At 48.9% G+C, this 12,003-nt stretch overlaps 1 protein-coding gene across 1 annotated transcript in view; it reads right to left on the bottom strand.

Annotated features, from left to right (window-relative positions):
• Positions 1-2,989: 2,989 nt before the first annotated feature.
• The window catches only part of COG6 (component of oligomeric golgi complex 6), a 56,859-nt gene continuing 47,845 nt past the window's right edge, over positions 2,990-12,003 (bottom strand). Inside the window, exons 18-19 of the mRNA XM_068168617.1 lie at positions 9,908-9,987; positions 2,990-5,380 (exon numbers count right to left, since the gene is read on the bottom strand). Coding sequence (XP_068024718.1) covers positions 5,233-5,380; positions 9,908-9,987 — 228 coding nt within the window. The 3' untranslated portion in view covers positions 2,990-5,232. The remainder of the gene's footprint in view (positions 5,381-9,907; positions 9,988-12,003) is intronic.

Here is a 12,003-nt window from a genome sequence, read left to right as displayed (position 1 = left end):
CCAGACCAGACCAGACCAGACCAGGTTGGAAAAGACCTCGGAGATCATCCAGTCCAACCTATCACCCAACACCATCTAATCAGCTAAACCATGGCACCAAGTGCCTCATCCAGGCTCTTCCTAAACACCTCCAGTGATGGTGACTCCACCACCTCTGCAGTAAGCAGGAGCATCCTCAAGTTGATCAGGTTGCCCAGAACCCTGTTGAGCTTAAGCTTGAATATCTCCAGGGTAGGGGCTTCAACCAGCTCCCTGTGCAACCTGTTGCAGGGTTCCACCACCCTAATGATAACTGGTTGCTAAAATCCAGTCTGAATCTACTCTACTTGAAGCCATTGCCACTGGTTCTATCACTACAGGCCTTTCTCCATCCTTACAGGCCCTCTTCAGGCACTGGAAGGGGTCCCTGGGACCTTCCTGCAAAGGCTGGGTGATACCCCGGAGCACAGGGAGGTCATACCCTCACTCAGACTTTTATGTGCCTAAGGAAGAGTGTGCTTTCTCAGGTGTGAAGGGCTCCTTTGCACTTGCCAGGGGAGGTTGAGGCTGGATGTTAGGAAGAAGTTCTTCCCAGGAGGAGAGATTGGCCATTGGGATGTGCTGCCCAGGGAGGTGGTGGAGTCACCATCCCTGGAGGTGTTTAGGAAGAGCCTGGATGAGGCACTTGGTGCCATGGTTGAGTTGATCAGATGGTGCTGGGTGATAGGTTGGACTTGATGATCTCTGAGGTCTTTTCCAGCCTGGTTAATTCTGTATTCTGTCTCCCCATAGCTTTGCACCAGAGGCTCCTGGAGCTTACTGCAGCTTTACCAACATCATCTCTGAGGGGGATGAACCGAGGATCAAGGTAGAAAAGATGTCTTGGGTTTACTTCAGCTCTATGCCAAGAGTGGATCTTTACTCAGGGATTAGAGAGCCAGGGTGTTGTGAGAGGACCTTGGTGTGCCAAGAGGCTCACATGCCTTTGGAGCACCTGGTAACTACACATGCTGGGCTAGTGTGCACATCCCCACTCGAGCAGCAGCCCCACAGCCACCCTGGCCAGAGAGCAGCTGGTTTGGTACAGCACAGGAGCAGGGGAGCACTTCCCAACTGCTCTTACAAGAACTTGTGAAGATACACTGATGCTGAAAAACTGAAGCTGGCTTCCTGCAGATGCATGGAGACCTGCCCTGCCTCATGAAGGGCTTTGCCTCTCCAAACCTCGAGGACAAACATCAAAGATAAGTTACATTCCTTCCCCATTGCTACAAATTCTTTCAAGAGCAATTTCCCTTCAGGCTCCCTCACTGCTCTGGATGCCACTGGGGGGCTCCAAGTACCTCACTGTACTCCAGGCAGCCCAAGGGTTAGAACTGGTCCAGAAGCTGCAGCTGCCTTGAGGTCTATTTTGCAAAGTGCTTCAGAGTGAAGGGGAAAAGATGTAGAGGCTCTGGAAACCTTGACCAAGTGAACCCAACACGTGCAGGAGTTCAGCTACATGACAGCTTTTACTTCCATGGCTGTTCTGGATGGGTGCCCTCACCATGAGCAATGGCTGCTCTCTGCACTGTCCCTCAGAAGCAGGGGGCAGCAGATTCCAAACAAATCCACACCACCTCTGTGCTGCCTCGGGAGGGTGTGCTTTACCAGTGGAAATACGTCTAAACTCTTCAACTTCCAACATTCTGCAAGCTTCCCACCCCCTGGGTTGCCTGCAAAGTGACCCAGCAAGGCCAGCAAAGGGATCCAAGCACACACAGAGGGTCTCTAAGTGAGTGGAAAAGTTCAGTGGCTCTGGAAGCATTCTCCTCCAACACACATTTAACAGAAATAACCACAGCTGAGCCTACTGCCAGCCAAAATGCAGGGAACAGGGACAGCACTCAGGCACTGCACAGCACATTCTCACCTTTCCACACCTCCTCAAGCTTCTTTGCCTAGAATAGGAAACATCAACAGAAGAGATGAAAATCCCTCTGGCTGGGCTGCTCTCTGCTTGCTGTAGAGACAACAACTTCCTCTTTCCCTCCCAGCGTGGTGTGCAGGTTTACAAGGGGAGAACATTGTACTTAGGGCTGAACACCTGTGGTGCTGTCAGCAGTGCAGATGAACCACCTTGGGTCCAGCCCAGACTCAGCCCTGTGCTGGCCATTTGCTGGAGATTCCATGACTGGTAAAGTCCTGTTCTAGGGATTCATGTATTGGAGTCCCTGTTCATGACAAGGTCCCTGTGTAACAACTAGGGAAAGATCTAGGCCTTGGAGCCTTCAGAGGAGCTCCAGGACCCTGGCACATGCCCCCAGGCCAAACCCCTCCTTGCCCATTCTTGTCTCCTGCTTCTGCTGACTTAGGCACAGCTGATGCATTCAAAGAGAAGGAACAGAGCTGTCCTGTCTCATACCACACAGCTGTCAAGGGCTTGGGTGATCTCCAGGAAGGCAGGAGATGCTGATTCTGAACCCCTTCAGCCCAGAACCAGCTCTCCCACTTCCCATGAAAGTGCTCTTTGCACCATATGATGCAAAAAGAGACCTTTGAGGCATGGGTTCTTGGAGTGCCAAAGGCTGAGAGCGCAGCCCCCTGCATGCAGTACTCCAACACTTCTCCTTACCCTTTTTTCCAAGCACACTGCTGCCTAGCACTGGGTAACAGGCTCACCCTTTGAAGGCATGCCCCTCCACACAGTGAGTTTAAAGACCAACAACAGCAGTGCTGACTAACTCAGACCAGCCAGGAGAGCATCTCCCCATGCACCATGATGCTCAAACCAGACCTGCAGTAACCAGTCCGAGTACGAACCCAGTACTGACACCCGGAATGATTCCAGTCACTGCAACACTCATGGGTGATCCATCTAGCAGCAGAGGACTGCAACTTCCTGGGTCCTTGTGTGGACACCTGGCAGTTTGTAACAGGGCAGAAAAGGCAGGTCACAAACCAACGACCCTCTCTTACCTGCTCTCAGGACTCGGCCAGCAAGGGGAAATAACAACACGGAAGGCAGGAGTCAGTAAACCAAACGCTTTTATTGATGTCCTCTCTCATTTCTGACCCTTTGTCATTCACCTCAATTGCACAGACCCAAAGCAGTAATTTAATTGTACTAAGTTATAACTCTTATAGCATTTGCATTTTTATTATGAGAAGCTGGAACCATGGGAAGTCTCTTCAGGGACTCACAGACAGGAAGCAACTTCTTACTAATCCTCATGCAAACTACTGACAGCGCTGGAGACTGAGGCTGAGTGTGACTCCAGGACAAAGTTCATCCTCATGAGTGTGTTAATCTAGTTTAGATTCAGAACCCTTCACAACAGGAGTGATTTTCACACATTAGACAGTAATTACAGGCACATGAAGCAGTATCATTCAACAGCAATGAGCAGCCTTTTGGGTATAGACTCTGGTAATGCAAACTGAGTAATTCCAAGTGCCTTTACCTACTCTCAGAGTGCAGCTTTTCAGTAAAGCTCTCCTAAGCTTCTAGAGGTTGGGGATTTTTGTCTTGCAGGGTTGAATTTCTTAAGCAGAATAAATCTAAGCCTAACTTGCCTTTACAGAAGCATTTCCACCCAATGCAAGGGCCTCAGGGACACTGTGCTGTTGTACCAGCAGAGGATGCCCACTTGGAACAGGAGCTGTTGCTGTACTGTGGCAGTACCAGGGAACGTGCTGGATGCACCTGTGCAATGAACTGTCTGAGAGCCAAGGTGCTGCTGCTGCTCCTGCCTGTTGCTCTTTGGCAAGCACACACTAAGCTGCAGACTCGGCTGCCACCAACTCACTACATTTTCTATGAGGAGTATTGCTGTGATGAAAATGACCCATGTAAGTCACTCAATGTGAATGGCTGCTCATCTCCCCCTGGAGGTACAGAAATAAGCCACAGATAAGGTGAGAGTCAGCTCTGGCAGTGCCAGGAACTCTGTGGCACCCATGCCACAACAAAGAGGGGAAAAAACCCCAAACAACAACCCCCCAAAAGCTTCCAACAAAACTGTTATCTACAATTATCCTTTAATCAACCAAGCAGCCATGAAAAACAAACCCCACAGCTCCCCCCCAGAACAACCCAACCCCCCCAGTGCCTTTTGCTAACATTCTGTTCCCTGGATGTTTGCCTACAAGGCTTTCCATAAAGACTGTCTAAGCAATCTGCAGAGAACTATTGCAGGACCCAGCAGAGCACAAGTGTCCCAGTGACCTGTTTTCCTCTGTAGCTGGAAGCCAAGGTACCCTAAATCCTAACTCTCTGTGGAGTTTCTACACAGAGCAGGTTCAGGTTTGCCCTGGAGAAGGAAAGAAATGAAACCTTCACTCCTGGCTTTCTCCACATCAGCTCATAACACCTACACAACCTGGCTCTCCTGCACAGCTCCCAGCACAACCTGTGGCTGCCACAGGTGACCTTACCTATGATTTTTAGGAGGCACATGGCAGACATGTAAAGCACAACATCTTGTGGTGAGTTATTGAAGAGAAGCTTGCACCCACCAGAGCAGGTGGAGATCTTCTGTACTTCAAGCAAAACATAAACCAAGTCCCTGTGAACGAGGAGTGGCCACACTGCATTTTCCTGAGCTCCCAGCCTGAGGAGAGCTGCAGGTTTCAACTGATGAAAGATTCCCACAGAACCACTGCAACAAAGCAAAAACCTTCCAGTACAGCAGAGTTGCACAAATAATTTAAAGCATCACAGTCCAAGGTATGTACAGGAAACAACAATGGGTTCCAAAACAGCACCCAAATTCTGCCCCAAAGGTTTAACCACCAGCTCCAAACACTCTGACATCGTTTGTGGGATGTACAGGCAATGCACTTGAGAAATGGAAGGCTTTCAGCTCTGTTAGGATTACTCTCACCAGCATGTACTGATGACAGGCTGAGACAAAGACCAATGAAAGTACTGGTGAGGGCCTCAGGGTTCAGTTTCTAGTTGGAAGGATTACGCAAGGGCAAAGCTTTAGCCTCCTCTGCTCCCTTTCCCAAAGAGAGAGCGTATTGTCAAGGTCCCTTTCCATGAGAGGAACACATGGACATCATTTTTAATCTCTGCTCTATTTTACTGGCCTGCAGGAGGTATCCAAAGGCACAGGACAGAGCAGATTCCTGACAAGCAGGTTAAACAAAACACATTCCTACACAGTTTAACTCTCCAGTGAGACATCCAAACCCAGCCCCCACATGACTCGACGCAAGGACTCAACCAAGAGATGATTATGGACCCTGATCAATCCTGGGGAAGCCAGACTATGACAGGAGTGCCTGGACTTGATGAGGAGATCTGTGCAGTATGGTTTCTGGATCCTTGTATTGATTTGCAGGCTCCATCACAGCTGCATATAATTCACTGTAAGCTCTGCAGACCAGCTCTGTTGACTGCTTTATTATCTGCTCCCTAAAAAAAACCACAACAAAATCAAAGCAAGGCACAGACCATGGTTTGCAAACCACAGGGAACACAACTGGATCACATACACACAATGGCAGGGGCAGGCTAAAAATGCACATTACAAATCAGGGAGTTACATCCCCAAGCCCTTTCACCTTCCCTGGGGAAACAGCCTGGATCTTTAAGACAGAAGGGGGCTGCTCCATCTCTTTGTATCACACACAGATAACCTCTCATACACAAGCCTGGTAACCAAGAAAGCAGCTTTTCATTTCTGCAATCATCAGCAGAACCCAGAAGGATTTGATTTGCATGTGTTACTTTTTCACCAGGCTGATCATCTCAGTGAGCTACCTTCTGCCTCCCCTGGCTGCTTGCTGGCCCTTGCAAACACACTTTTTCCCCACCCACCTGTACATACATAGAATACATAGAACAGACCAGGTTGGAAGAGACCTTCAGGATCATCCTGTCCAACCCATCAACCAATCCAGCCCACCCAAACAGCTAACCCATGGCACCAAGCACCCCATCAAGTCTCCTCCTGAACACCTCCAGGGATGGTGACTCCAGCACCTCCCCAGGCAGCCCATCCCAATGGGCAATCACTCTCTCTGTGTAGAACTTCCTCCTAACCTCCAGCCTGAACCTCCCCTGGTGCAGCCTGAGACTGTGTCCTCTTGTTCTGGTGCTGGCTGCCTGGGAGAAGAGACCAACCCCCACCTGGCTACAACCTCCCTTCAGGGAGTTGTAGAGAGTGATAAGGTCACCCCTGAGCCTCCTCTTCTCCAGGCTAAGCAACCCCAGCTCCCTCAGCCTCTCCTCTCAGGGCTGTGTTCCGAATCCCTCCCCAGCTTTGTTGCCCTTCTCTGGACACCTTCCAGCAAGTCAACCTCCTTCCTAACCTGAGGGGCCCAGAGCTGGACACAGTGCTTGAGGTGTGGCCTAACCATCCTATGCACATACACACATTCTATTCTTCTTTATTGTGCCAACACCTGATGCTACAATCAGTCACAAAACAAGAGCTGACAGTGCTGGTGGCCAGAGATTTACAGCTTGCACAGCCCTTTAGCACCAGTGCTGAGCAGTCTGCATGCTGCTGTCTTCTGGCTCTCAGTGAGCAGCAATGCACAGAGACTGGATGTTAAATTTAACCTAAAAGTTTAATTTCTGTTAAACACAACCTGATTTTGTTTTACATGGCCCATGGAAGCAGTTTCATCTCCATGGTGATGTGCTTACAGTTGCACATGCATTTCTATCTACCAGAGAAGGCAGGCAGCACTGTTTTACAGCCAAAGCCACTCAGAGGAACACTAGGAGTAGCTGAAGAAACCAAGGTAACCACGAATCCAGATTCAGCCTGGCTGTAACACAGAGTGAAGGAACAGAGACACCTGCATTGCATCCACTAAAATCAGGGCTGAGTTTTACTAGCCTTTGGGAACAGAGCTGTTAAGAGAAATGTCAAAGACAAACAGGTCAAACTTTGTCTTCCCAGGAAATATGAAGGGAAGTTGTGAAAAACACTAAAACTAAGGGACAAAACCTTTGCATTTCATTCTGATGCATTCTGGTGCCCACTCTGCTGACACACAAACCTGCCAGTGCCAGCAGGCTACCAGCAGGCCTGGCAAGACTAGCAAATGTAGAACCACTCCTGCAAGGGAAATACATCCAAGGTGTTCAGATGGAGCCAGCTGTTTCTGAACACAGCCTGGGACCACTAAGCTATTGCAAGCTGGCAATCTCTTCAGGAAGCACTGCACCCAGGACTGCTATGGAATTACCTGTATTGCCCCACACAATGTTAAATGAAAGGGGAAAAAAGTTCATTGAAATACTCCAGAGGCTTGAAGAGCATCAAGTGAGCCCTCCCATCACATGCCACTGTCACTAATCAGTACATTAGGGTTTCAGTTGCCATGACAACGGGATACAGTTCATCATTAACACAAAGGGCAGCACCTTCTGAACACAGCACTGCCAGCACCACTTCCTTGGTTCCACACAAAGGATGAGACCTCCTCAAAACCAACAGCACACAAACAAATAAATGGCTTAACACTCTTTTAAAGGACCAAAGGGGATTAGGAGGGCAAGAGGATGCCTGGCAAGCGCTGGAAGGGATGTTTTGCTCCACTGCACAGCTGAAATGATGCTTCCAGTGAGTGTATGGCACACTGGTCCCTTACCAGCAACACTTGGTCTCTTTTGAGAGCCACCAACCCTTGGGGTCCAGCACTGCTGGGATAGAGGGTCACAAATCAGAGATTTCAAGGAAGACATCTGCAAAACTGGCATCAGGTGTCTGCAAAACTGATCTGAAGATTTCAGCTACTACAGGCAGGGATTGCAATCACAGTACTGGTTAAATATTTGCTTGGCTTGGGGTTGAGAAACTTTTTAGTTGTGAGAGGTTATTTACTACAGGAAACACTGACTGTTAGGGCCCTGATTCTGCACAGATGCACCTCTGTAAATAGGCACTGCCAGCTCAGAAGTGTTGCCTGTGTTTGGGGCTGCATGTTGGAATGCTGGGTGGCTAACAGACTTTATTTTCCCCATTCAGAGCAGAATCTGACCTGCAGCACTGAGCTACAGCAGACTGATAGACCCCTGCATGCCAGCTGAGCTACAGCAGACACAGCAATCCTCACACAGACTCACAGCTCAGCTGCCCACTGCTGCAAGGTAACATGAATTAGGCTTGAACTCTGCTCAGAAAGGTTTTAAAAGGTTATCAGTGGAATAAGGATAAGAGCAACCAGTTTGCCTTGGGGTTCATCCAGCAGCAGAAATTAGAAAGCTAAAGCAGTTTTACTGTGCTCAAGTCTTTGTGGCAGCATAAAGCCTACCTTGGAAAAATTGCTGCTGTGTCAGCAGTGGGAAAATGGAGGCCCCCAAAAGACATTCACTGTTATGATGATTTTGAAACAGACACCCTTTAAAACAAAATAAAGACCAAGAGCTAAAGCCCAGGTTGAACAGATCCACATCTAAAACCAAAGCTGCAACACTTCACTGAGGTTACAACTCGGCCTACCCTGTACTGGAGCGCAACAGGGTCAGCTCTGCTGGCTGAGCTTTGGGAACAGGAACCCCAGCAGACACCCAATGAACCAGGGGAAAGCACCAACATCCCCCAAGCCAAGCCATGCACCAAGTATACAGCACAAACCCTTTGGATGAGGAGAACCTGAGCAATACAGCAGGAGATGCTGACAGGTCATTGCTGAACTAACTCCCAGCAAGCAAGGTCAGTCCCTTGACTACATGATCTTCCACTTGCAAGGTGCTGCAATGCAATCCTGCTGAGGGCAGGCATTAGTAGCAAGAGTCAAACAGTTGCATTACATAAAGTGTGATGTCCCAGTCTCAGTGTTTGGAATGTTCTGCAACCTGCATTCCTCACAGAAGTGTGAGAACTAATGCCAGGGAAAGCTCTTCATCAGTGCAGTGTTTCACTCCCTCAGGTTAGGTACTACAGACTGTCTCAGTACGGTTCACACTCAACTGGACTGAAAGCCAGGGTGCTTTCCCTAGCCTTAGAGCACAGTAGGGATTGAAAAACAAGAGAAGAGATGATAAAGTTCTCACTTCCATACTTCAGAGCAGAATCACTGACAGCAACCATGCTGGGTGAAAAGTGAGCTCAGCACAGTGCTCGATGGGACAGAATGCCAGCACTCCACAGCAGAAGAGAACAAGGCTGAGAAATCCACACATGATGGAGCAGTGGGGATCAAATAAATCCTGAGTGGAGAACTGCATCATTCCATCTGCCTTGGAATGCTTATGGAACAGTTCTAAACCAATTTACAGCTGAACTGACAAAAAACTGTGGGCACAGCAGAACATGTTCAGAATTGATGAATGCAATCAGTGCTGATGGTGTCTGTTAAGTCAAGAGTAACCACTTCAGAGAGTTACCAAACTACACAGTCCCTGCTGCTTGTCAGAAAAACAGAGGAGGGTCAGAACACAACTGAATTATGGCCTGGAAGACCATGCAAACATGAACACAGCTGATAACCTGAATTCTCCTCATGATCCACTAGACCCTAATCAAATCAGTGCCTGTGATCATTATGTAGGCATGGCAGAAATTCAGAGGTAAGCTACAGTCGTGGTCCAGGCCCAGCCAGCAGCTGAGCCCCACACAGCTGCTCACTCATGCCAGCCCACAGCCGCTGGTGTGATGTGAAGGGAAGTCAGGAGACAAAACCCCCTGGGCTGACACAAGAGTTCCAAGAGAGCAGCACAGAGCTAAAGACAGTCAGGAGAACAACAATGCTGATGAAATCCTGTACAAAGCAAGTGATGCAGAACACAGTGCTGACCACGGTGGCACATCCCACCCAACTGAGCCTGCCCCACCAGGCTGGGTGCCACACCACGGCCAGTCACCTGCTCAGGGCACCCACCCTGCCCCACCAGCCCTCCCCTTACACAGCATCAGTGTGGTGTGGAACACCCCACTGGCTGGGTCACCTGGCTGTCTTGGCTGCAGCCAGCACAGCTACTTACTTCACAGTGGCACTCAGCAGGAAATTCAGCTGGGACATTAGCAGACTGTCTGGAGCAGAGAGGTATCGATCAAACTGAGCCTGAGGTGGGAAGAGCACATCAGACCAACAGATCAACAGTTTGCTGTTATGTGAAAATAGGCAACAACACAGATGTCTTGAAAGTGTTTACATTCAAATGCCACCTTCCTGCTTGACACAATTGTCTCTTTTCATGTATTTAAGATAGAGCCTACAAAGGTTTAAGGCAGCACTTAACAGCCAAAACCAAGTGTCTACCTGAGCAGCCCTGTCACTAAAATGGTAAGTTCCTGGCTCTGAGGAGTACAGGTAGAGGGACAAACAATAGAATCCAGCTGCCATAATCACCCATCTGAGTTTCATGTGCAGCCAGTGCATGTATGCATGCACCACTGAAGATCAGAATCAGCACATGGTAGGGGTTGGAAGGGGCCTCCAGAGATCGTCGAGTCCGAGCCCCCTGCCCAAACAGGATCACCTAGGGCAAGCCACACAGTAACACACCCAGATGGGTCTTGAAAGTGTCTCGAGAAGGAAACTCCATGATCTCTCTGGGCAGCCTTACAGTAAAGAAGTTTTTCCTCATCCTGAGGTGGAACTTCCTGTGATCACACCTAGCCTGTCCCAGTTAGACAGGCTGCATGTTTCTTTCCACCTTTTGACAGGAGTCACTGCATAACAGTCTAATGAGCACTTAAATTGGTAAAAACAAGTGCAGGGCATCTAGTCCAGGCTCTCTGAAGTGCTTCTAAGCCTGCTTCTCCTCCTTCACATAGCATACAGTGAAAGAACAGTTCTGATTCTTGTACTCTGGAGGGAAACACACCAAGAAAGAACATTACTGCTGCCTTCAGCTGTCTGTCAGAGAGGTCATGGATGCCCCCTTGTAAGTGTTCAAGGCCAGGCTGGATGTGGCTTTGAGCAGCCTGGTCTTGTGGAAAATGCCTCTGCCCTTGGCAGGAGGGTTGGAACCTGATGATCATTAGCAGTCCCTTCCAACCCAAACCCACCTATGATTCCATGACCAAATGAGTGACACTAGGGAAGACGAAGCCAGGTTTTCTCATAGGTGAACAGATCAGGAATACTGAACACACACTCCACTAAGGAACATTCTGATTAACTAGCAAGAGAAAAATTATCAGCAGGGGTGTCCTCACACACTGAACAGGCTAGTCAGAAGGCTGCATCATCTCTGTCCTTGGAATCAAGCAATCAGGCAAGGCCCTGGGCAACTGTACGTAGCGATGGCAGCCTTCCTGAGCACTGGATGAACCTTCTGAAGCAGGTAAAACTTACAATCCACACCCATCCATATTTAAATCCCCAAGGACTGGATACAAAGGACTCATGAAGTCCTGCACAGTTTCAGGGCTATCTGCCCTCATTTGGAAATGAGGGAGGTTTAGCTGAGAGGGCTATGGACTTCACTACCACAGCATCACCAAGCATGTATGGAGAACTTAAAAGGCTGTGACCTGAGAATCTTTCAGGTTAGGTTGGCAGACAGTGAATTTCCCTGCAAGTACTCCCTCTACAATGGTTTAAATCCTGGGAAGCCAGCACATTAGGCTGACAGATGGGCTTCATGTGGTTTCAATTTCAGCACACTGGGTTCCACTCCCTGTGTTCACACAAGCAGATACTGAACAAAAGAAGGTAGACAATAAAGCAGCTGGGAATCTTCTCTAACCATGTGAAATTCTTATACACTGCTACAGACAACAGAGTTACTTATGTATAATTTAAAGAGATGGTCCCCAAGCTGCAGTCTTTAATTCCACCAGCCCATGCTAAGGAGAGGATGTTTCCAATGCAAATGTGTTGCCACGAATGGATGCTGAGCTCAGCACACCACCGAGTGCTCTCTGCCTGAGCTCTGCTCATTCAGCCAGCTCGGCACTCCCTGGTTTGAATCTCGGCTAGAGCAGCACAGGCTACACCAAGGCCATTAGGAGGCATTCAATACACATTTGAAAAGACCTGTCTTTCAGAACAAAAAAGAGATTTTCCATGAGCTCATGCCTGTGCTGCTGGGTGAGTAGGCCTCATTTACAGTTAAACTCTCAGACTAAG

Source organism: Melanerpes formicivorus, unplaced genomic scaffold (assembly GCF_026170545.1).
Source record: "Melanerpes formicivorus ecotype bairdi unplaced genomic scaffold, bMelFor1.0.p_v2 SCAF_144, whole genome shotgun sequence".
Classification (NCBI taxonomy): Eukaryota; Metazoa; Chordata; class Aves; order Piciformes; family Picidae; genus Melanerpes; species Melanerpes formicivorus.
The sequence above is the reverse complement of the archived record's forward strand: the minus strand, read 5'-3'. Positions and strand labels throughout refer to the sequence as shown.